This window comes from Rhipicephalus microplus, chromosome X (genome assembly GCF_043290135.1).
Source record: "Rhipicephalus microplus isolate Deutch F79 chromosome X, USDA_Rmic, whole genome shotgun sequence".
NCBI classification, from domain to species: domain Eukaryota; kingdom Metazoa; phylum Arthropoda; class Arachnida; order Ixodida; family Ixodidae; genus Rhipicephalus; species Rhipicephalus microplus.
In genome coordinates this window covers 309,410,625-309,433,360 of record NC_134710.1, presented here as the reverse complement: position 1 = coordinate 309,433,360, position 22,736 = coordinate 309,410,625, and the positions used below count along the sequence as shown (strand labels likewise).

At 51.7% G+C, this 22,736-nt stretch overlaps 1 protein-coding gene across 3 annotated transcripts in view; it reads right to left on the bottom strand.

Annotated features, from left to right (window-relative positions):
• LOC119161327 (protein spitz) overlaps positions 1–22,736 on the bottom strand; it is a 153,617-nt gene that overhangs the window by 30,569 nt on the left and 100,312 nt on the right. For all 3 annotated transcript variants that reach the window (XM_037413738.2, XM_037413737.2, XM_037413736.2), the window contains one exon: positions 7,469–7,636. In XM_037413738.2, the coding sequence (XP_037269635.1) occupies positions 7,469–7,636 (168 nt within the window). The remainder of the gene's footprint in view (positions 1–7,468; positions 7,637–22,736) is intronic.

Below are 22,736 nucleotides of genomic sequence, written 5' to 3'. Positions count from 1 at the left end.
TCTCACCTTCCCTCACTTTGGCGCAGAAGGCCGCAAGAATTCCACAGCAATGCGGCCCTTCGACGCACAGCGATGATGGCCACGCATCGGCGAACGCAGATCGCACCCTTCCTTTTGAACTAGCGCCAACAGTCGCTGCCGCAACAACCTCTGGCGTCGCATTTCTTATTTTCTAACAGCGTTCGTCCGCGCGCTTCCTTGTCCGTTGCGGTACAGAGGAGGTGGACTACGTAGACAATAGTTCCCACCCCTGAGACCCGTCATCCATGTCTCTCGATGGTGTTGCGCAATCTCGTTACATGCGGCCCTTGGTGTGATTGTGGGGTGCAAACTGAACCACAGGAATGATGCCGACGATGCCGTCAGTAGGCAGGCCGACATTATCGAGGATGTCCCCGAGTGCCATCCCTGTAACGCCCCCTTAAACGAGCATGTGACAAGCAATAGGCGCCTTAATTGCTCGAATAACTAAAATAGGAGCTGAGGGGACAGGTGCCCTCGGCTTCCGCGAAGGGGTTCACCCGTTCCCACTCCGGAGCGAGCGGAGTCGACAGAAAGGGGGAGAGTTACACGGCGGGGGTGGTGCGTTCTATTCTCTTCAGCGGCCAGGGTTATGCGCACTGCACAGGGGCGTTTGGCCGGAACAAACATAGGCGGCGGCAACCGCATGCACGGTCTGTTCCCGACGCGGAGTCAAGCGGGCCAACAGACAGGGCGTTGTGTGTGCGCCGACCGCCGGGAAGGGAAGGAGTGGGGCCAGCCAGGTTGGGGGGGTAGACGCGATGACGCACAATGAATGTGTTTGCAAGAACCACGCCCCCTTAATAAGGGACCGCTTAAAGTGGCCGACACGGGTCGCTTTTGACGAACGAGACATGACGTGTGGAGACACGCGGACGACGGATCGTGTCGTGAGCGACCAACCACCCCCGCCATACCTGCTCGTCAACGACGCCGTTGTCCGCGTGCCTGCTAGTGAAAAAGTGCGCGCGATATTCAATGCAGCAAGTTCGTGGCAGGCTCCAGTTGGAATCAACTATACCTGCACGAAATTTATCTGTAAACACCCTGCAGCCCTTCCACGTGCCATGCCTTGGCGTCTGTCTTTGCTGGGCTAAGCTCGGTTCAGGGCAATAAACGACGCGCGACGATGACGCTAGCCAAACGATTCTGGCACAGCAGTGAATCTCCAGCCGAGGCAAGTGGAGAACGTCCAATGTCGACATCGCTGGCCACGGACGCCACCGGTCGCCGCTCGAGACGCCGGTGCTCGGGCGACTTGAGAGACGTCCGCTGGTGGCGGCAACACGCCAGGACGCGTATGTAGCACAGACCGCTCTCGGGGGCCGCGCACGGGAACGAAAAAAAAAGGGGCAGCGCTCGGCGTAGCCGCGGGGGCCCTAATCACCGTCCGGCCAGAGGAGAGGTCCAGCCAGCCAAGGGGAAACAAGGCGCCACGGCTGAGCGGCCAAGCCGAGCAAGGGAGCCTTCACCCGTGTCGCCGGCCGACAGCGCTGGTGGCGCCGCACAGCCCTCCTCACTACAACTGCCGGGCTTGAATACACTGCAGCACGGCACATATCGCGCGACTTGAGCGTGCGCGCCTCTCGCTTTTCGGCGCGGGGCGAACGAACTCTGGGCAGAGAGGGGCGCGTTCACACAAGCGGTGCCGGCTGATACGCGACAAAACCGGCGTCATTATGCTATATCCCAACGACGAGGTGACCAATCGAGGAGGCCGCGGCTTCACCCGAGCTGAACGACACGGCGTCACCCACATGGTGCAGCAGCAGCCAGCGCGCACAAGCAAGAACCACGTTTAACTAAGTCGTCGTAAAGACTTTGCGGCGCCCCCGGGAAAGCTTTGGCAGCAAAGAGGAGTGGATTTGCGTCGAGGTCAGTTGGCGCAAATAAACCCCTGCAGAAACAAGCCGTATAGATCTTTCTGCCGCTCAGCATTTTCTTTTAATAGGTGTGGAAAAGGGTAGGAACAAGCACATCTCTCTCAGGGTAAACGGCGCTCGTGCCCTTCGACATATATACTGGAGCCATGAGCGTAAATCATTCGTTTTGCCGAAGTAGTGTCTAGACACGGTCTACAGGCAGACAAACCACAGAGGGGGATGTATGAGCGCGTGTTAAGTGCTAAATGTCTCGACTACCTGAGCACACTGAAAACCGTTCGCCTCGTTCTGGAATATATATTGATTCTCAAAGACACGCAACTACAGCAGCATCAAACAGTTGCTGTATATTGATTCGAGCCTTGCTCTGCCGAGTAACAATACCGTATCTAAGGGAGGGATATACACACGGCAAACGATCGCTCCGTGTAACATTACAAGAACGTAACACGAACCAGTGGCAACACTGTTTGTTAAAACGTTCCAACGGTCGTAATGTACAATCGCACTCAACATGACTTTCAGCACGGGAGCGCGTGGCGTAGAAAATTCGAGCGTTGCGCATGGCTTCCACTTACTGCCCCAACTACACACTTTTATATCAATCGGCGACGATCTTAAATGAGATCATATCGTTTAGCCGTGCACATAAGAACAATTTTAAGCCGTGCGCAACGGCTGAGATTGTGACGTCACGGGCTCCCGTGTTACAAGGAAGATTGAGCGCGACTATACGTCCCAGACAACTGTCCATTTCGCGCGAACAGGAAGAGAACCGCTTGACAGCGGCTCAACAGCCTATGGTGAAAATAAACCGATATATTTAGCAGGCGGGTAAGAAGCCAGACTGACAGAGGACAGTGTGCACTGATGTGGCGTGCTGTACTTGACGCAGTTTTCAGTCGATAGTTCGCATTCCTCGGCGGCGATTTCTCTATAGTTGCCTCCCCCCCACACGGCGACCAACAGCTGTGCGCAATGGCGTGCTCTCGAGCGGGCGCGCCAGCGCGAATCCCAGGTGGCGCGCGCGGACGTGGTGCGCAACGAAGCCGCACCAGGGGAAACCTTGTGCTACCTGCCAACAGAGCGCCGGACCTGGCGGGATGCGTGCGCGCATTGTGCGCTCGCTTCCGCGCGCGACGTTCTCCGGAGCGGTCGTCCCGGATGCAGCCGGCCCGCCGCCGTTCGACGGATATGCCCGCTCGAGAAAGCGCGTGCCACGGAAACGGCGAAGTGCCAGATGCCGCGTAGGCAAAAAAAGGGGGATTTTCAGCCGAGAGTGTGAACACGTAGACAATAAAAAAACTCGAGATGCTCTCACTGAGCAGGCACAGTGCCACCTGCAAGGCCACTAAGGCACTGCGCCGTGCTCCCGATCGGGTTGCAGAAATTAGGTGCCTTTTCTCATCTTTTAACCAGTACCACCACCAAGGCCCCACTGCGACACTGGCGGACACTGAAGGTACGCAGTTGCTTTTGAGCAAGCGGAAGAAAAAGGATTACAAACAGGCCAACGCCACGAATTTGCCGCTTTCGAAATCGCTGTCGCGCGTGCACAACTGCTTTCGCAAGAGGCGGTGGAAACTCCGTCCTTCGAAGTGCGCCAGTATTGTTTTCTGCCAAGAGCCTTGAAATCGCTTAAAGGAATGCTGCGGCCACGGAACGTAGTGGATGGGCGCTTTTCGGGTAACGAGAGCGTGTTTCGAGTGACGCGAATGTTGACAATTTAACGAGTGGCGACCCCAATTGCAGAAACAGTCATCCCGGCCGCTTTGGTCGGCGTTAGTCCCTTATGGATTGCAAAAGAAAAAAAAACAATAAAAGCGGCGGTTGACCAGCTCGCGAAATGAAGACGTCGCGACTCGCTCCACGGCAGCGAGTGACGAGAAAGAGGGCCCCCGCACACACGCGACCCTCAACAAACCTGCCCCCCCGCATTCGCTCCCCTAACCTCGCGCACGACTCTCGCTCTCGGAGGCGCTCATTTTTATTTTTTCCTCCCCCGGCGCGTCTGTTTGCAAAACGTAAAACGTGCACATTAGAAGCGACCGTAGCCAATGGGCCCTTCTCCTTGATAGCGCCGGCAGCATTCTCGCGCAAAGTCTCGCAGCGCACACTATGGGTTGCCAGAGGACGACGGCTTGCGAGGGCAGGAGGGTGGTTGCAGTGAGGATTCCGCGGCCGAAAGCGAGACAGGAAAGGTCGCAACCCGCGGCGCGCATAGCCGGACCTCTTTAGGAGGCCAGCGCGGAGAGAAACGCGACCACCCGCACGCGAAAGGAATGCAGCTTCGCCTTCCACCGCCCCCACTTCGGCCACCACAGACAACCGCTGGCGCAGGAGGGCTTCGGTGCGGCAAGTTCCGTTTCGACGACTCGGTAATTGAAGAGCGCGTCTAACTAAGACATCGCCGCTGATACCCTGCTGCTGCTCGCCGCCACACGCTCCTGAGCCTTGTGTGTGTACACGCGCTGGCAGTGCTGCAATCGCCGACAAAAAAGAAAACACGAGCACACCTCGTTCGTGCTCCTTTCTCGCAACGCTCCTCGCTCTCTCTTCCGCGGTGCGGCCCCGAACGACCTCTTTTTCTCGTCATCTTTCATCTGTTCGATTGCGAAGCCTCAGCTACGTCCTTCACAACAAATGTGCCCCCGAAGGCTTTCCCGATAACAGTAAAACAGTAGTGCTAGAACAAAAGAGCCACCCCCAGAAGCAGCATCTGCGGTGGAGGAAAGGGCTAGCGCAGACGCACCGCTCCACCGTAGTCGTACGCTTCGCTCTTCCAATTCACTGTGTTCCCCGCTTTCAGAAACAAAAAAGGGACGCGCACTCGATACTAGGCTAGGTTAGTGCCAGATTTTATTTCTTCCACAATGGCTCTACACATAAGGCCCAGTGCCAACCAGCCTCGCCATACAATAGGAGCACTGGAAAAAAACGTTCGCGCGTGCAGACGCGGTCATACGTGAAGGGAAACGGGACATGAGAAACGCTCAACACCTCCATATCCAAAATAGCTTGTGGTGCGCACAAGCGAAACGCCTGACCAACCGTCACTGTTCTAGCGGTGTGGCAGCTTGGGCTAGTTGATATGGCACGACGATAGTTATAGCGCGAGAACAAAACGACGACACAGAAACAGGAGGCAGACGAAGCCGCTCGTGTCCTTCTTGTCTCTGTGTCGTCGTTTTGTTCTCGCGCTATAACTATCGTCATGTTCTAGCGAGGCGTCTCGATACATCGAAGAGGGTCACCTTCGGCAACACCGCGAATTCCGCACAACGTCGCGTAAATATCGAGCGAAAATTGCAAAACAGACATACACAGACCTTTAGAAATACTCCTCCCTTCGGAGTATGTTTTTGACGTGCCGCGACAAACTGAACAAAAAGCGCGCGACCAAAAAAAATAGATAATAAAAATTAAATCGCGGGACACGCCAGGCAAGGTCGCCACCAGGAAGTCGACCTTCGGGAGGAGGCCCCGGAAAGGCATTTCTCTGCTCGGGCCGATTCCCGGAAACCACCAGCCGGCACAAGGAAGCCGCGGGCACGCAAGAAAATAAATAAGCCGCGATGTCCCCGAGAGACGAAGGAGCAAAGAAAGGCGAGTAAAACGGAAGCAGGGTAGCGCGAGCAATACAGCGCGCGGAGGGGGGGCAGGGATACGACGCCGCAGCAGAGCGCTCGGAGACGGCGGGCTGCTGCGTCGACGAGATGGAAGAAAGAAAAGGCACCGACCGACCAAGCTGCGACAATCTCAAAAAGCACCGCCATCGAAGGAAGATTTACGAGCAGCGCACGCCGCCGCAGGCACTGCACGACAAGGTGGAGTGCAAGACGGTCAACGCGCACAAAGGCTTTCTCGAACAGCAACCGCGGCGACGGCTCTTGCCCCCCCGACACACAGCGGGGCCAGGGAGTGACATCGCGTGACCTTTCAATTCCAAGCAACAGCTTCGGCACAAGGACCACCCGGCGACGAGTGCCCACAGAGGCGGGCCGACGCGAACTATGTCATTTTTTAACGAATGTCGTTCATTCTTTCAGCGCTTTGTCATTGACTCGAATGAAGCCACGCTCCCACTATTGCAGAAATCGGGAACGAGGATGGCGAGCAACGAACAGAATTGGAAAATAATCCTACCAAATGTCCATCATCATCAAACGCAGGCATTACCGCACAGAGGCCGCTTGCTAAATTATTCTCGGCTCAGACGAAGTACGGCCCCTTCCAAATAGCCTTTCAACGCCTTAAACTCGTCACAATGCTGCCACGGTGGAATAGCATCAGCACTGCATACCATCCCGCTCCTGTCCGCACTCTCAACCCACGACGGTCGCAGCCAGGATTCCCGAAACCAAGCGCGCTGAACCTACGGGCAGAATTGAGTGAACTGTTTGCTAAGAGGGCACACGATTTTTAAGTACCCAAAAGGAACCCCCGTTGCCGTACATACTTTTCTTTTTCGTTGCTTACGCCAGCTATCACGCAGCTCAACTCGCACACGACTCGCACGAGTACCAGATATAGGAAGAAAGAAACTACGCGCAACAGTCGAAGCCGGCCGAAAAGGGAAGGCGCTGCTGCAATAGTCGTGGTATATTGCTTGCGTGAGCGCGGGTTTACCACGTTGCTCGAAAAGCTGCGCTCAGCGCGCCCGATGCCGAAGCAGGCAAACAATCAGGCATAAAAATAATACGGCAGGGAGAGAACGCCCCTCGGGACTAAAGCCGGTCACCAGGTGTTCTCGGCCCGACTCCCCTCCTCGAAGGCAGGCAGAGAACGGATGAGGGAGGGGGGCAATAATACAACACTGGCAGCGCGCGCGTGCGTACGTTCACGTCCCGGTGCGCAATGAGGAGACAACGGGCCGACCGCGGCGCACGCGCGAACAAGCGAGGCTGCGTGCTCACGTCCCGTTAGCGCTCGGGATCACGAAGAAAAGGCGGGGAAGAGAGAGAGAGAGAAAAAAAGATACAGGAGCAAAACGCGAGGCGAGCGAGGAACTCTCGCATGCGACGGTACGCGGGAACGCCGAAGACTGCGAGAGCTGCTGCATCGAGCAGCCCTCCTTTGCCTCCCCATCCGCCATTCTTTTCCCTACTGCGGGACGACGGCATCCCACTTTCTTTGGACAAGCGCAGCACGCTGCGCGAGGCGATGGAGTGATAAGCAACTAAGCACAGAAAACGCTATAGAGGGTACTGACAGAGAGAAGAAAGGCAACATAAAGAGTAGAGCAAGCGACACACGGTAGAGGAGCAGCACGTTCCCGAAGCCCATAGTAGTGGTAACGGATCCGAGTCTGTGTCACTCCACTGCCGACATGTGTCGGAGATAGTACTATACGCGTACTAATGAGAGAACTGTTTTCAACGTGAGCGCCGCCAGGATCCGCTAGCCAAGATCAGCGAAGATCCGTTAGGGGCGTATTTCTCCTCGAGGGAGGATGCCAACACTCTTACGGGGTTTCATGACATGGTCAAACATTTTTCCAGACACCGGCTTCAAGGGCATTGACAACGAGCCTGCGCGCATAGATAATGCGCTCCCTTGCGTACCTGCTATCCGGAGGAGCGCTGCGGCGAGCACGATGAACAGGAGCCAGCCCGGCGGGCAGGTGGCCAGCCTCCGAGAGTCAACCTGTAGCAGGCCCTTGGGCCACCAGGGACCGCCCGCTCCGCAGCTGGACGCCGGCGAGGAGGAGGAGGAAGAGGAGGAACCAGCGCCTGCGTAAAGGGGCAGACATTACACACTACCAAGACACGACAGGGGCACCTCTCGATGCATCAGCGATACTATTTACGCGTACACGCCCCGCAAAAGTGCACTTCACAAACCATTCCCGCCTCTATGCCGAACAGTGCAAGTAGCCTTATTATATACGTGAGTAGCGCAAACATTTGTGCCACTGAGACCCGACGTCGCAGTCGAGCAAGCTGATCGCGCAAAATGATCGCGGCTTCTTGGTGGAGTGAAGCCTGCAATCGCTGCATGCATGCCAAGGACGCCTTAGAGGCGTCTGCGCAAACAAGTACTCGATGGCGAGAAGAACGGTCTAGGCAAAGTCCACTTCACTCGCTCTCAGAGTGCAAGGCCTTGAAAAAGTATGCGATCTCCGTTTGTCACGAGAACGTGACAAACGGAGACGCTGGCATATTGAGCCTTATATATATATATATATATATATATATATATATATATATATATATATATATATATATATATATATATATATATATCACCCCTCCCAAAAAAAATCCATGCCCCGAAAGCTACGTTGTAAGATGCATGACACTAATCAATCATACCGTCCACTGGAAATGACTATAATTGGGTATAAGTATAGGAAAAAAAACATTTCAACATCAAAGTTGGATGCATACACACCAGCACTAATGGGCACGGCGTGTACGCAACCGTCATGAGTCGAATGGCCGGCGATATTCCTATCCGTTAACATCGCCCAGTACATGAACGGGTATCGTAAGTCGCTAGGACAATCGCCTGCCGCGCTTGATTGATTGATATGTGGGCTTTAGCGTCCCAAAACCACCATATGATTATGAGAGACGCCGTAGTGGAGGGCTCCGGAAATTTCGACCTCCTGGGGTTCTTTTCCGTGCACCCAAATATGAGCACACGCGCTTATAGCATTTACCGCCTCCATCGGAAATGCAGCCGCCGCAGCCGGGATTCGATCCCGCGACCTGCCGGTCAGCAGCCGAGTACCTTAGCCACTAGGCCACCGCGGCGGGGCTACATGCAGTATATACTGAGAAGACAATAAATAGTTATTGTTCGACTTCGTTCGGCTAAGTTCTTCGCTCCCCTAAAACACAATGGCACTCAACTTTTTTTTATTAGTAACACTAACATACCACCAAGTAGGCGTCATCAGATTATCACGTCACGGCGAGTTCCTACGACAACCCGTACATGTTTTCCCCAGTTTTCTTTTTCTTCGCTCACCAAACGTCATCTCGCGGCGTGAACAGCGCTGCTGGTATTGTGAAAGGAAAATTTTCCAATTACACAAACGCAACGTTATTTCTATTCAGATTCCCTCTCGAGTGGGGGGGGGGGGGGCGAAGCGCGCACGCCCTATCAGAGCGTCGCTAAAAAAGCTTCCCGCTTAACTACAGGCTTGCTGGGACAGATCATTTGCGAGCTTCCGACCAGCGCGTCCTTATTACGCAAGGCCGCCAGACGGCGGCAAACGGTACGCGTCCTAGTGTCGCGTGTGCGCGGTGATCACCCGGAGCGTAGACAGTCGGCGGCGGCGACGACGGAAGCAGCCACGACAGCACGTGCCGGCACATGCAAAAGAGCCGCGCGACGGATGGCGACCAATTGTCACCAGATAAGCGCGGAAAGAATGCAGCGACGCGGCGGCCAGCTCCGCATTCTATGGCACGACCTGGAACAACGCGGCGGCGGCACGCGAATCAAAAGCGGCTCTCCAAAGAAACACCCGAGAGGAGGAGAGGCAAGAAAGCACGCCCAATAAAAAAGGGACTTTCTCTCTCTCTCTCTCTAAAAGCACCGCCACATGTAATGCGCGGCTAGCGCCGGCTGCTTATCACTGCTGGCATTTCCGCCGTTGCCTCACGACACAAGAGTTGGCCAGAGACACGAAAGGATGTATACCGAGAGTCGGCCTAGAAAAAAATAAGCGAAAATGAGAGAGAGGTAGGCGAGGACTCACCAGGAGAGCAACTTCTGAAGTCACAGTCAGGAAGTCGGCGCTTAACTTCGAAGCGTACCATTTGCGAAAAAAAAAAAAAAAAAAAAAACGCGGACACCGTAACAGCATCAACTAATATAGCAGTCGCCCTTTGTATACCCTTCCTTTTTTCTTTTTTTAACGGATTACTTAGTAATACCATCACATGCGTACAGGCGAACGAGCAGACATGAGAACGTGAAACCTCGCTACGCACTGCTACGAAGAAAGGAAGGAGAAAGAGGAGAAGAGAAAAGAAATACAAGTACGTTCATCAGTCTAGCACAGGACCGGTATGCTACCCTACACTGTGGTCAAGGATGAGGGAGTTTTAAAGACGGAGAAAGAGAGAGCACGAAGTCTCTCTCTCTCTCTCTCTCTCCATATATATATATATATATATATATATATATATATATATATATATATATATATATATATATATATATATATATATATATATATATATACGTGCGTGTGAGAGAGAGAGAGAGGGAGAGAGAAAGAGAGAAGCTGATACCTTGCAATTCAAGCAAACAATTGTTAATTTTTTTCCCTCCATCTAACTCGCTCCCGTCCTCGACTGCGTTTCTCATCCATTGTTGCCTATTTTGTTGCTCTCACACACCACCGCATGTCTGCTACATATCACATGGCCAGCCCAGATGGAGTTCTTCCGCTTAAAGTGAACTAGCCACGTTTGTTCTCTGAGCCATTCTGCTGTCAACCACTCTCCTAATGTTACGGCTATCATTTGCCGTTACGTCATACGCACATTTGTCCTTAAAGGTAACAACAACCATTTTTTATGATACCTGTTTTCCCTGTTGCAACTGAAATTTTACCGGTCAGTGCGAAATCATATACTGGTATACGCGGAATACGCTGTGGAAACTGCACCTTTCGGGTCAGCAGTAGCGCACAGTAACTACTGTAGACTACCGTGGCGGCTATAGTTATATATAATCTCACAAACTTGGAAGGTTGGTTGCCGATCATAAGATTACCTTTGTGTTCAGCATATTGATATTTTTTTTTATGCCTGCTTAGGCACTTTCTCCGATCTAGGTCCTGCGATATATATATTTCAGGACCTTATCTTGCAATTCATCGCCATCATTGCTGAATCTGTAAATCGTAAGCTGCTATTACTTCCGCATATTTCCTTCTCATCGCTACCCAATCCACCGACCCTTTGAATACTTCTAAGCAAGTCGTGAAGAACACTGGAGAGATCGCATCAGTACCTCCTTGACTTACACCTTCACTGATCGCAATCACTTTGCTATTTTCCTGAGGAGAGGCAAGGTGATTCTGGAGTATTTGCAGATGCGGGTTAAGGTATATATGCTTCAAGTGCTCCCCTGCAACATAATTCTTCCAAGAATGCGGATATTTCTACTCAGTCGAGTGCCTTTTCGTAGCCTACGAGAGCCACACTATATAAAAAGGGTTAGTTGTAGTCGATACGTTTCTTGCACCCTGGGTTGGTTAATAAGATTAAGTGTTTGGATAATCCTGTTTGCAGTAACCTTCGCAACATTTTGTGCAACACTGAAAATGAGCTGGTGGGTATACCATTCTTCAGTCTTTTACGTCTTCCCACCTTGTCGACGCATATAATTTTGCTACATTTCAGCTCACAGACACAATCGCAACTAGCGCCACAAAAAAGAAGGGGCACGAGAAAGGAAGGCGAACACAGACTCGGTGTTGCGCCCATGTTCGCATATAATAAAGGGTGTTTCTAGAAATCGTCCAATATTACTTAAAAACTAGAAAAAGGCGCCATTTGCTCACTGTCTTCAGAGTTGCTTTTTTCTGTAACAGCCGGCATCTTAAGAGGGTTGAAGACATCATGTGTAACTGTACTTAGGAAAGTTAAACTAACTTTTTTTTTTTCATGGAGTTAGGCGTTAAATGAAGGAGGAGAATTGAAGTCCTTCATGAGAAGAACCCATTGCCGCTTTGAGATTTCGGTAAAGCGGCGTCTATAGTATTAACTGCGAATTAATTAAATTCTCCTAAATTCTGCGGTGAAACCGAAGCCAAAAGGCCGATGAGCGCGACAAGCAGACGGATACAATGACGTCGCAGTTCAAAATAGTGGTTACAGGGGTGCAGTTCTTCCCCGTTCATTAACGTATGCGCGTCATGCGTGCTGTCAATTGCGAGCGCAGCCCACACACCCACACAAATAAGTCGGTTGATGGTTGATGTAACAAGGCTCTCTCATTTCAGAGTCACTCTTTCGCGTTTCGGTTTCGCCGCCGACTTGAGAATTTTATTAATTCGCAGCCATTACTAGAGGCCGCTTTTCCAAAATCTAAAGCGGCAATCGGTTTTTCGCATGAAGGACTGCAATTCTCCCATTTGACTTAACTGCCTAACTTCTCTAATTGAAAAGTTAATTATTTTAACTTTCTTCTAATTAACGTTCCAAATTAATATCTTCAACCCTTTTAAGATGCCTGCCGCTATAGAAAAAGCAACTGTGAGGACAGCGAGCAAATAGCGCCTTTTTCCCGATTAATATATATATATATATATAGAACCCATTTCTTGAAACACCCTGTATATACCCCTGTCACACTGGAGCTGGAGGTGTTAATGTTATCATAGGTCCAAATGCTATTCGCTGTAACGAATGCCATTCCATCCGTGGCGGTGCTAGACAGAAAAAAGTAATGATGTTCCTTCCTGATAGCAATGCCGATCATTCAGAAAAATAAAATCGCCGGAAAAGTAGCGGAAGGTTAGAGTGGTAGAAAAGCAAAGTTGTAGAAATTGTAGAAAAGCGAAACACGTCCGGAAAGTCCCCTCGCTAAATAAAGACGCATAGAAATTTTATATCATTTAATCTATATGGTCACTACAAACCAGGACGATCCGCTGAACGACGACGCCAAGCCGCAGCAGGTAATTGGCGGAGCGAAAAATGTGCATAAGGCAGAAAAACAGACTTGACTGTGAGATTAAAAAAAAAAAAAGGAACGACATAAGCCCCCTTGATGCCATCGCTGGAGATACACGCACGCAGGTGCACTAAAGGCGTCAGCCTGTTTTACATTACACGCACTGAGGTGGGGAATAAAAACATTCTGCGACAGCCTTCCGGACACCTGATCTCGTTAAATTGATAAATGCCTTAGAAAGGCAACATTGATTCCGTGTTTCCACGAATGCGGGGCAAATTGAGAATGCCGAATGAAAACTTTTTGAGTATAGTGCCAGGGATAGAGAGTATACATTCAGTTCGACTGCGACGGCGAACGTGTTTCTCGAACTCATTCGATTGCCAAGTCATTCGATTCTAAAGGCATTACATATACATGAGTAGAAGCTGCATAATGTCATTAGATGCGAATCTCATTCCATTCGAATGACATTAAAATATCTAGTGTGACAGGGGTATTATACGTCGTGTTATGCAACTTTTGGTGCACTATACTTGCGAAATTAGCGTCAAAACGCCAACCCTCATAAAGACATCACCAGCCCAGTTGAAGTTTTGAAACATTGAGTGCCGAGTGTCGCAGGCTTCTCAAATACGAACGAACGAAAGAACAACTCTATTTATCCCTGCTATAAGGGAAGGGGGCCATTAAATAGAAGATGGAAGGAGGACTACTTGAAGTAGGCCTCCTTTACCCTTTTAAACCCATTATAGAACGGCCTCATAAAATGTTGGGCCTCCAGCTGCGGAAGGCAGCCTCCCACTCATTAAATAGACACTGAAGAGAAACAGTGACTCCGTTGAGATTGACAAACTTCACTCTGAGAACTCTAATGCCACGAGTTTCACTGTCGTAAGTTCAACATTAACGGAAAAAATCAAGCTAGAAGTCTCATTTTTAGATTTCGCAACGAAATCTCCGAGCGTGACGTAACAAATTTCGAAATGTATTTTTCGTATTTTCGTGACATGGGCTCGATGAAGATTTCCGAAACTTCTGTGCTCGGTCTATGGATCCGACAGATTACAATGTACTTGACTTTTATCGAGTAGAAGCTATAGGACCCAGTAGACGGTATTCAAAATTACCAACGTCACGATGTTTGGGGCAGGAATCTTACGGTGGCGGTTCCACCCGCATTTTATTTCCGTGCGTTTCATCGCCTACCAAGCGTCATGTCGCGGTAAGAGGGGTTTTTTTCGGGATTGTATATTCTACTTTATTCATAGGCGAAAAATCGTTTTGCTATTTAGTGCACTTTTAAGTGTTTCAGGAAAGGGTGCCTATCGGACCCTCCCCCCATGATGCCATGTTAGCCTCGGAATATGCACAGAATTTACAAAATGAAGCACGAGTTACAAATGGCACTTCACCTTCATGTTCGACACTGACTTCACCGGAACTGCAGTGTCCAGAATGGAGGACTTCTGCCCCTTTCATGACATAGTGAAGGTGGCAGAAGCAGCGGTATTGTGGGTAGCGTTGGCAGTCTCTGTTACGGAGAGATCTCAGGAACTTTAGGAAGGTTTTGCAAGTGTTGCAAGATACAATATGATACAGAGAAGAAGAAAAAAAAAACGTGCACGGGCGAGGGGTCTGATGGATCGATCGCACTAACAAGGGCACGGAGACATAGCAGCGTATTTCACACGAATTGTTGTCGTTAAGTTTGATATGGAAGGCTTACGCAAGTACTTTCGGTCCTCGCTGACAAGGCCCGTAGGATGCTAAGCGTGAAAAGTAAGGGGAAAAAATAGTGATCTTTGTTACTCGAACGTCATTTGGGTTACAGTGTCCCAGAGCAGAGGCGCTCAGAGACTGCACAGTGGGGAGTGCTCGGCATGAGTTTTTGATTATATAGGGGGGCTCCTCCCCTTCAGCGAAAGCCGAAACCTCCAGTACACCGGCGCTCTCGCCGCCGAGAAATCAAACCACGACTCCGCGCTAGGCATAGCAAAGTTGTTTCCAGCCAATGCGCATGAGTCAGCCGGGCTGGTGCAAAAAGAACAGCAGGAACCGAGTGGCTTCTAATATGCCGCCATTTAAAGATCTCTGTCGCCTTCCAATCAACGAAATACAACTAATACTGCGAAATAGTGTGCGCCGCGTCGGTTCAGTTTACAGCGCTGCACTGGGCTAACGCACACCCTTCGTCACATCACCACAGACGCGAATCGGAGAGGGTTTACACGTCAGTTTCCTCTTTCGGACGTCCTCAATATTTTTCGGGCAAAACTCTGCGAAAGTAAATACAAAAAGCGACAGAGGCGGGGACGGCGCATTCCGCGATCATTACACGCGCTTTCTGCTGCTGTTATACGGCAGCCAGTCCACGCCGCAAGCGGAGGCCACTTCCACACTTGCTCCATTTTTTTTTTTTACCCTCTGCTGCCCCCGCCGACGAAGCCACCGCGCTGCGGCCATAGAACTGCACGCAGACGCTGTAGCTGCTGAGGTTTCGCTCTTTCCCTCCGCATTTTCTCGAGATTCTTGCACCCGCAAGGCGGCAGGCCGCCGTTGTTCTTCCTTTGTCTGGGAACTTCCTCGAGAGAAAAGGCTTCTCTTGTAACGTGTGCTGCGCTGCCGCAAGGCACGCCTGACTCAAAAGAAGACCCCCCCCCCCCCCCTCTTTTTACGCAGGACGAGGCCGCCACACTCGCTTGTTGAGCTTCTCCTATAGTCACACTGCTCCATTTTTTTTCTCTTTAAAACACATAAATACCCCCCCCCCCCCCGTTTACCCAGCATTTGCACTCGTTCTTATTATTTCTTTTTTTGTTCTTCCAAACACTTTGCCAGCCCGTTTCCACGTGCCAGAAGGCACAGAGGAAAGAATAAGAACAAAAACCTGACTTCGGGATACAATCAAGCCGCCCGCGATTACAGAACTCGTTTCGGCGTAAAATCCACCTTTTTCGAATACCAAAGGGGCTTCATACGCTACTGAAATGCACGCCATAGCAAGCTGTGCAGGAGAAAAGAACGGCCCTCTTTACAGCTTGACGCGGTAAAGCTCTACAAACGCGATCAGACCCGACAACGAACATTAGTACACAAAAAAGCCGTTTGTCTAAAAAAAAAAACAATCTCAAATGGGCCCGCAAGGTTCCTTCGATAGAAGAAAGTAACGAAGCAGCAACACATGCGAACTGCATCAACTGGGAGAACTCGTTTATACGGCGACTCCTGTAAAGGCGTCGCTAAATTTCACACGCTCATATTTGCCGAGCCTTTCCGCGTAAAGGGCGCAACTTTTTGAGCTAGTCATCATATGGGAGCAAGAAAAGGAGGCGACGAACATCAGGCTGAAAATAGTGTTCAGGTGCTCCATTTTAATATTTCCGAACAATGTATGCGATCGCAGCTCAGTAGTAGGCGGCCGCCCGGGCCGACCGAATCACAGCGAGTGCTAGCTGAGCGTTGACGCCAGCGAAAGCGTTGACGCCAGCGCGGAAACCCCGCAGCACAGCGACGACGACGGGTCGTCGGCAGGCTTTTTTGCTTCTCCGACGGGGGCCGCCGCTGCGTGGGTGCCCGGGATCTCGGGCTTCTCTCGCGCTCGACCCGACGAGCGTCAGTCCGCTGACTCATGGTGCGGAGGCGGAGGAGAGGCGGCGCTGCCAAAACAGAACGGCGCGCTGACCAGAAATGAGAACGAACCCGGGGTCAGCGGGTGTATCAACAGCAGCAACGCGGAGGAAAAGCGACTGCGCCGTCCCAATTAGACACGCCCGGCGGCGGCAGCAGGACGAGGCGCCAGATTGACGCGCAAATCCGCACCAGAGGCCACCCCGAATCAAAAAAGCGTCGGGAGGCCCGTCCGTCCAACGAGAGACAGCGGGGCCTCGTTTGCCAAAAGTGACCAGAGAGGAGAGAGCGTGCCTGTTCCGGGACGGACCGGGTCGCCGCCGCCGCCGACCGTGGGAAAACCGCCCACACCGCGGGCCGCCGCTCCCTCGCGTCGGCAAGGGACCGCGGCCGCCCAGAGTGGCGGCACGTGAAGCGCGCCCCTCTCCCTCGCGCGTGCCGCGGCAGGTCCAGACACGACGCTCGACACGGGGTTGATGCCCGAGCCACGCACAATCACTCCAGACTACGTCGGCCGGACTCGGAGAACTTAGTCTGAAAGCACCCTCATTCCTCATTTTTTAGCACGTTTCGGTCACCTTGGGACCCCCTCCCCCCCCAAAAAAAAAGAAGAGAAAAAGGAAAACGACAATATCCCAATGAAAAAGCGATATAAGAAGCGAAAGTACATGCATCTGCTCTCATGAAAAGATATTGGTAAAACTACAAAGTGAGCCCGTCGATCCAGCCGCAATATATAAAGTAAAGCTTAGTCCCATCGTAGCTGAAGCGTCTAGGCATTCACGCTTTCCTCGAAATTAGTAGAACACGTGTTGGCCGCCGCATTGCAGTGCAGAATCATCTCTACACGGACTCAATTTAAATTGATATAAGCGTGCGGTTTGCACATTGGATGTTGCCCGCCGCGGTGGTTTAGTGGTTATGCCACTCGACTGCTCACCCGAAGGTCACGGGATCAAATCCCGGCTGCATTTTTTTTTTTAGATGGAGGCGAAAATGCTGTAGGACCTTGTACCTACATTTCGATGCACGTTAAAGAACCCCAGGAGGGCGAAACTTCCGGAACCCTCCACTACGACATCTCTTATAATCATATCGTGGTTTAGGAACGGCAAACCCCAGATATTGTAGCTACATTGGATGTCGACTTTATTTCCCTGAGCATCCTGTTCTTACACATGATTCGCACGTCTATTTCACTGCGAGCGAACGCCAATCGACATTTGTAATCTACACGCACTGCTTCCCATTTTATAAGCTTTAACCCTCGCGACGCTTTTCAACCTCGCAATTGGTGCGTCTATATAAAGCAAGAAACTGCCCTGAAACGCAATGTCTTTGATACCTCGTATGGAGTGCAAGTTCGTGATTGAAGTCACGGAGCCTTTAACCACTCCTGAGAGCCCGAGGCTACCATCAGAGGCCGTTTGTATACACTTGATGTAACTGCTGCACCGGATCAGGCTAGTGTGTATATGCATGGTGCGAAGATGTCCGTTCGTACCGCGCCCAACTGATCCCTACTACGCTTGTTCTACACTTGCTGCTACGTATAATATACATAAATATGTCACCGCGAGGCAACCGGTTGCTTCACCAAGATTTAAAAAAAATATATATATGTTGCGTCGATTCTACACCACGGCCGCCATCTTGTGCGGCCTCCGAAGACCCACGGTGTGCACTATTTGCCAGCGCAAGGCGCTTTTTCAGTCCCAATCCGATCGAGTAACGCACACGAGGGGAGAGAAAAAATGCCCACTTAAACAGAGAAAAGTATGCCGCAGTATACGGCAATGGCCAAAAAAAGGCCGCGAAAACCAGGACACCCCGAAAGAACACGTACGAGGGCCATGGAATAAGATCTGAGCAAAGGCGGCACACGGGGGACTTCTATAGAGAGAATCATTGTGCACTCCGCGGTGGAGGCCGCAACGATCGTGACGATCAAAAGGCGCGAAAAGTCGTTTTGACGCGCGGCCGCAAACGCTCCTCTCCCGAGTTTCGCAAGGGAGACGATCGGCCACTTTCGCCGCTCGTTGGCAGAGGATAAACAAATAAGCGCGTAGACGCCTCTCACAATCGAAAACAGAGAACAGTCGGTGTTGCGAGACGCACAAAAATCGTAGCCGAGACAGCGCATATAGGAAATTGTTTGTGTACAGACAACGGCGCTTTTCTTAAGGGCCTAAGCTGAGGGCAATAACAGAGTTGAGAGCAATAACAGAGTTGGAAGGTCTGCAGTCTCTGCAATACAGCGCCGCATTTAGTGTTACGCATAGTTTGCCCACGTAGTACCTTCATCGGTGACCACGTATACAGCACAGCGACGCTAATCAACGTGAATCGGTCGGCCTGCGTTCAATGGTCCATACGTGTAAATAATACTACCCAGACAGCGCGCACCGCCCGGCAAGCGCTACATGACGCTGGTAACGACAGCTTACGACGCCGTAATCTATTCCACGATTTTGCGTAGCTGCAACTTTCTGTACGCACCTCTCTCTCTCTCTCTCTCTCTCTCTGCAAACATTCGCGAGCCACAATTGGCACTGAGCGCGTCCAACTAATGACCACTAGACAAGCTTTGTTTCGTTAAGCACCGCACTGCGAGGTGTCCAGACGAGCACCTTCTGTTTATTGCACGCATATGTGCCCAGCGCCACCGTGCAGACGTTTTCAATTCGATTACGACCGTCGCACCACGCTCAGAAAGACAGTTGCGCACGTGTACCTACCTGGAAGACAAACGCGCGCCACAAATCACCCACAGCGGATGGACAACAATGAATGACCCTCGAACCCCCACGACGCCAGGAGACGACGTTCACGGGGAAAACCTTGACCACCGTGCGAGCGTGTCCCTGATAAGCGTGGGGGCAATAAGGTCCCGGGGCACATGCATGCTCGACAGTCCTTGAGAAATGAATGTTCCCATGCCACGGTGACAGTTTACTACGCACGTGTGGCCGGTAAGTACCCTCGAAGCCGCTCGACAGCAAGATACTAGACAGATACTTCCACGAACACCAACTTACTGGTTGATTGATTGATATGTGGGGTTTTAACGTCCCAAAACCACTATATGATTATGAGAGACGCCGTAGTGGAGGGCTCCGGTAATTTAGACCACCTGGGGTTCTTTAACGTGCACCCAAATCTGAGTACACGGGCCTACAACATTTCCGCCTCCATCGGAAATGCAGCCGCCGCAGCCGGGATTCGAACCCGCGCCCTGCGGGTCAGCAGCCGAGTACCTTAGCCACTAGACCACCGCGGCGGGGCAACTTACTGGTGTAACCACGCGCTTGGGTTAGTGGTTCACAAAGTTGGCCAAGAAGAAAAGAGTAAGGACAGCGGTGCACGTGGTTCTACCGAAAGTGCATGTAAACTGCACCAGTCATTTGAAACCGCCAACCAATGCAAGAAAATCGGCAGCGTTGCTAGGGGAGACCATTGGAGGGCAACACACATGCGTGGCATAGACGAATGAATACACGTGTGCCGGCAAGGTCCGCGAAACATCTGGGACAGTTTCTCGAGTGGCAGGGACAAAAGAACATCTGACCTCCCCCCACCCCCCTTTTTTTTTTCGCGCGAACACACACCCACAAAGCAAGGAAAAAAAAACAATTGAGGATTCGAGTCCACGATCTACGGAATCGTTTGCGTCGGTGCCTCGAGCGCGAGGGTCGTTCTCCCTTTCCCACGGCGGCCTCGACAACGGCGGAAAGAACCTGGCGCCACTGCGAGGGTTGGGCACAAGAGAGAGAGAGAGAGCCCTCCCACGGATGCATGCATGCCCGTACACGCAACGTGCGTCGGGCGAGAGCGCGCGAAAGCTGCCGCCGCCACCGCCGCTGAGCCAAGCGCGCAGGTGGCTGCACCACGCTTTCTTCATTTCTTTCTTGTAGCGTCCGCAAGTGAATGCAGCACAAATTGACAACGTTTCACGGTCAACGAGATCGATTAACCGGGTCGATACGGTCGAACGCCTTTACAGCGAAATGTCGCTTATATCGAAGGATTCCATCATACGCGTGCCGGCTGTATTGGGATCGCTGCGTTGCGCAGCCTTTACAACGAAGTTACCGGTACAACGAATCATACTGAAAGTCCTGCGCTCTCCGTCGTTTGACCGATATGCGATGCCAGGCTGCTGAAGGAAGCGGCGCTACGCAAGTCCCCCTACACTTACCGGGTCATAACCGCTCCGTGCCTTTCGGAGAGCGCAGCTAAACGAGTCGAGAAAACGGCACGCACTATGGCCCACCACCAGTAGGGTAGCTGAAAAGAAGCAAATATGTGCATAGTGCGAGGGCATTCTCCACGCTTGTGTTTACCTCACCTTTACAATAGGCATAATATTAATGTTGACTAAGAGACGATCCCTGCCGGCGGCAAGCTATGTGTTATTCCACTTTTTTAAACATTGCAATTACTTCTAATAACAACCCCTGTACTTGGCGCCATTTTTGTTAGTTCTCATTAATCTAACAAAAAAACGTTACTTCATTAAATTTACGCTTCTTTTTTTTATAATAGGCATGCGACACATAGGTCAAAGGTTGCTTCGCAGCTAAGGCTTAATTGACAGGTGCGCACTTATGAGTAACCTATAGTGCGGCGATAACCACCAGATGAGTTCGGGTAATCAGACTTGTTAGTGCGTAACATATATACGTTGAGATCAGAGCGCAAAGTGTACAACGGCTTTCACGATGCTGATTACTATTTCTTTTCCCCGAAATCAAACCACTCGAAAGTTCACGTTTTCTCACTCACTGGTATGCGCGTACTCGTTAAGCAAAAAACAAGAAACGTGATATTCAATCGAACAGCTCCAGGCTTTACTTCCAAGCCCGGAAATTCGGTTCTTTAATGCTCGTGGTACTATGCACACTGTTTACGTAAGGTATAAGCATGGAATCATACCCCGCAGATCGGCAGACGCGGGCGATATGGTAATATTGGAATGCGGCAGTATATTGGGTATCTTGAAAAAATATATATATATATTTGGACGAAAATTCTGGAAGTGATGCCACAGGCTTACATTTGTTTCCCCATGAGAACGTCTTCAATAGAGTACCAAAAATAAGTTTGCAAACAGGCATTCGATATAGGGATTGAACATTACAACTATGATGTTTAACGGAACGAAAACTGCACAGTTGGCTACGACGAACAAGTTGCTGTTTCTTTTCCTGACCAAGTGTTGCTTAGCGTACATCCACAACATTGTGCATCCACCTGAATGCGGTCGATGACGTTGGGAATCGAACCCCCAACTCGCGAACCGAACGGGATCAAAGAAAAAAAAGAGAAACTTAAGCGGACAGCGAGAGAAGCTACGGAACCGCGCCGGAAAAACACACGCGGGGAACGGACCCGGCGGACGCTATAATGGTACTGCGTTTACGAAAGGCGCGCCAGTCGCGACGACTGACACACGCACAACAAGGCCGAACCGGGTTCGAGAGGATGCACGTACCGTGTTTTCCGGCGAGAAACCCACCTACGGACGATTTATATATAGACCCGTGGAAAAAAGTGAGCGTAGGTAGAAGAACGCCGGTGGGAAGGGAATTTGCCCGGGTACAGGTACTTCCCACCGACCTCGTCGGACCGCGTTCCGCTGGCTTGAAAACGGGAAAAAAAATGCGCACCAATTTTGCATTCAGCCCCCCCCCCCCCCCCAACCTGCATTCACTTATATGGTAGTACGATTCACCGCACTGGGGACATACACGTCGGTTGAAGATGCAGGGCCGGCAGCCCACCAAACTTCGATTCTGCCAACGTGTGCCTCCTCCCTCTGGGAGCTCACTAGTCGTTCCCCCAGTGCTGCCGCCCGTGCGAACGAGGTCGCAAGTTGCGACTCACTCACTTGCCAAAACGGTGTCAGACCAGCTCTTCACATTGGGCCAGTAAGCGACATTCTATACGAATGCCGATGCAACTTGATCAACAGGTCCTTCTCCCGCAGGTGCGATTGCGTGCAAACAGATTTCAGGGGAAGCGTAGCACGGTCCTCGCCCCGTGCACCGGTTACTGAAAACCAACGGTCCCTGTCACACCGCTCCCATCCTTCCTCAAGCGAACCGAAATCTCTGCGGATAATTACACAACGACGACCAAGAGGCCACCTACGGGCAGCGGGAACGGAGGGTCGCCCGCCACCAGCGACGGGGGTGGACAGCGCTGAAGGGGGCGCCCGGAAGCCACCACTGGAGCGGAACGCCCATACGTCACCCGCCGAAAGAGGAGCCAACGACCGCGCCGCCAAGCACACACACCACAGCAACACACAACGCCGCCACACCACCGACTACTCTGTAACACAAAAAGCAAAAAGGACGACGAGAGCCATGGCACGCGAGGTTCAGCAATCGTTTGCCTAGCCCCCTCAGCGCTAGCTACGGCCCTTCTACCTCAGCCGAGGCTGCCAAAAGCTGGGCACACTGTAGCAGACGAACAGGGCCGCCGCCGAAGCTTCGTTGTTGAAAGAGACGTCGTGCGCGCCGAGCAGAAGCAACCGAGAAGGGGCCGCATCCG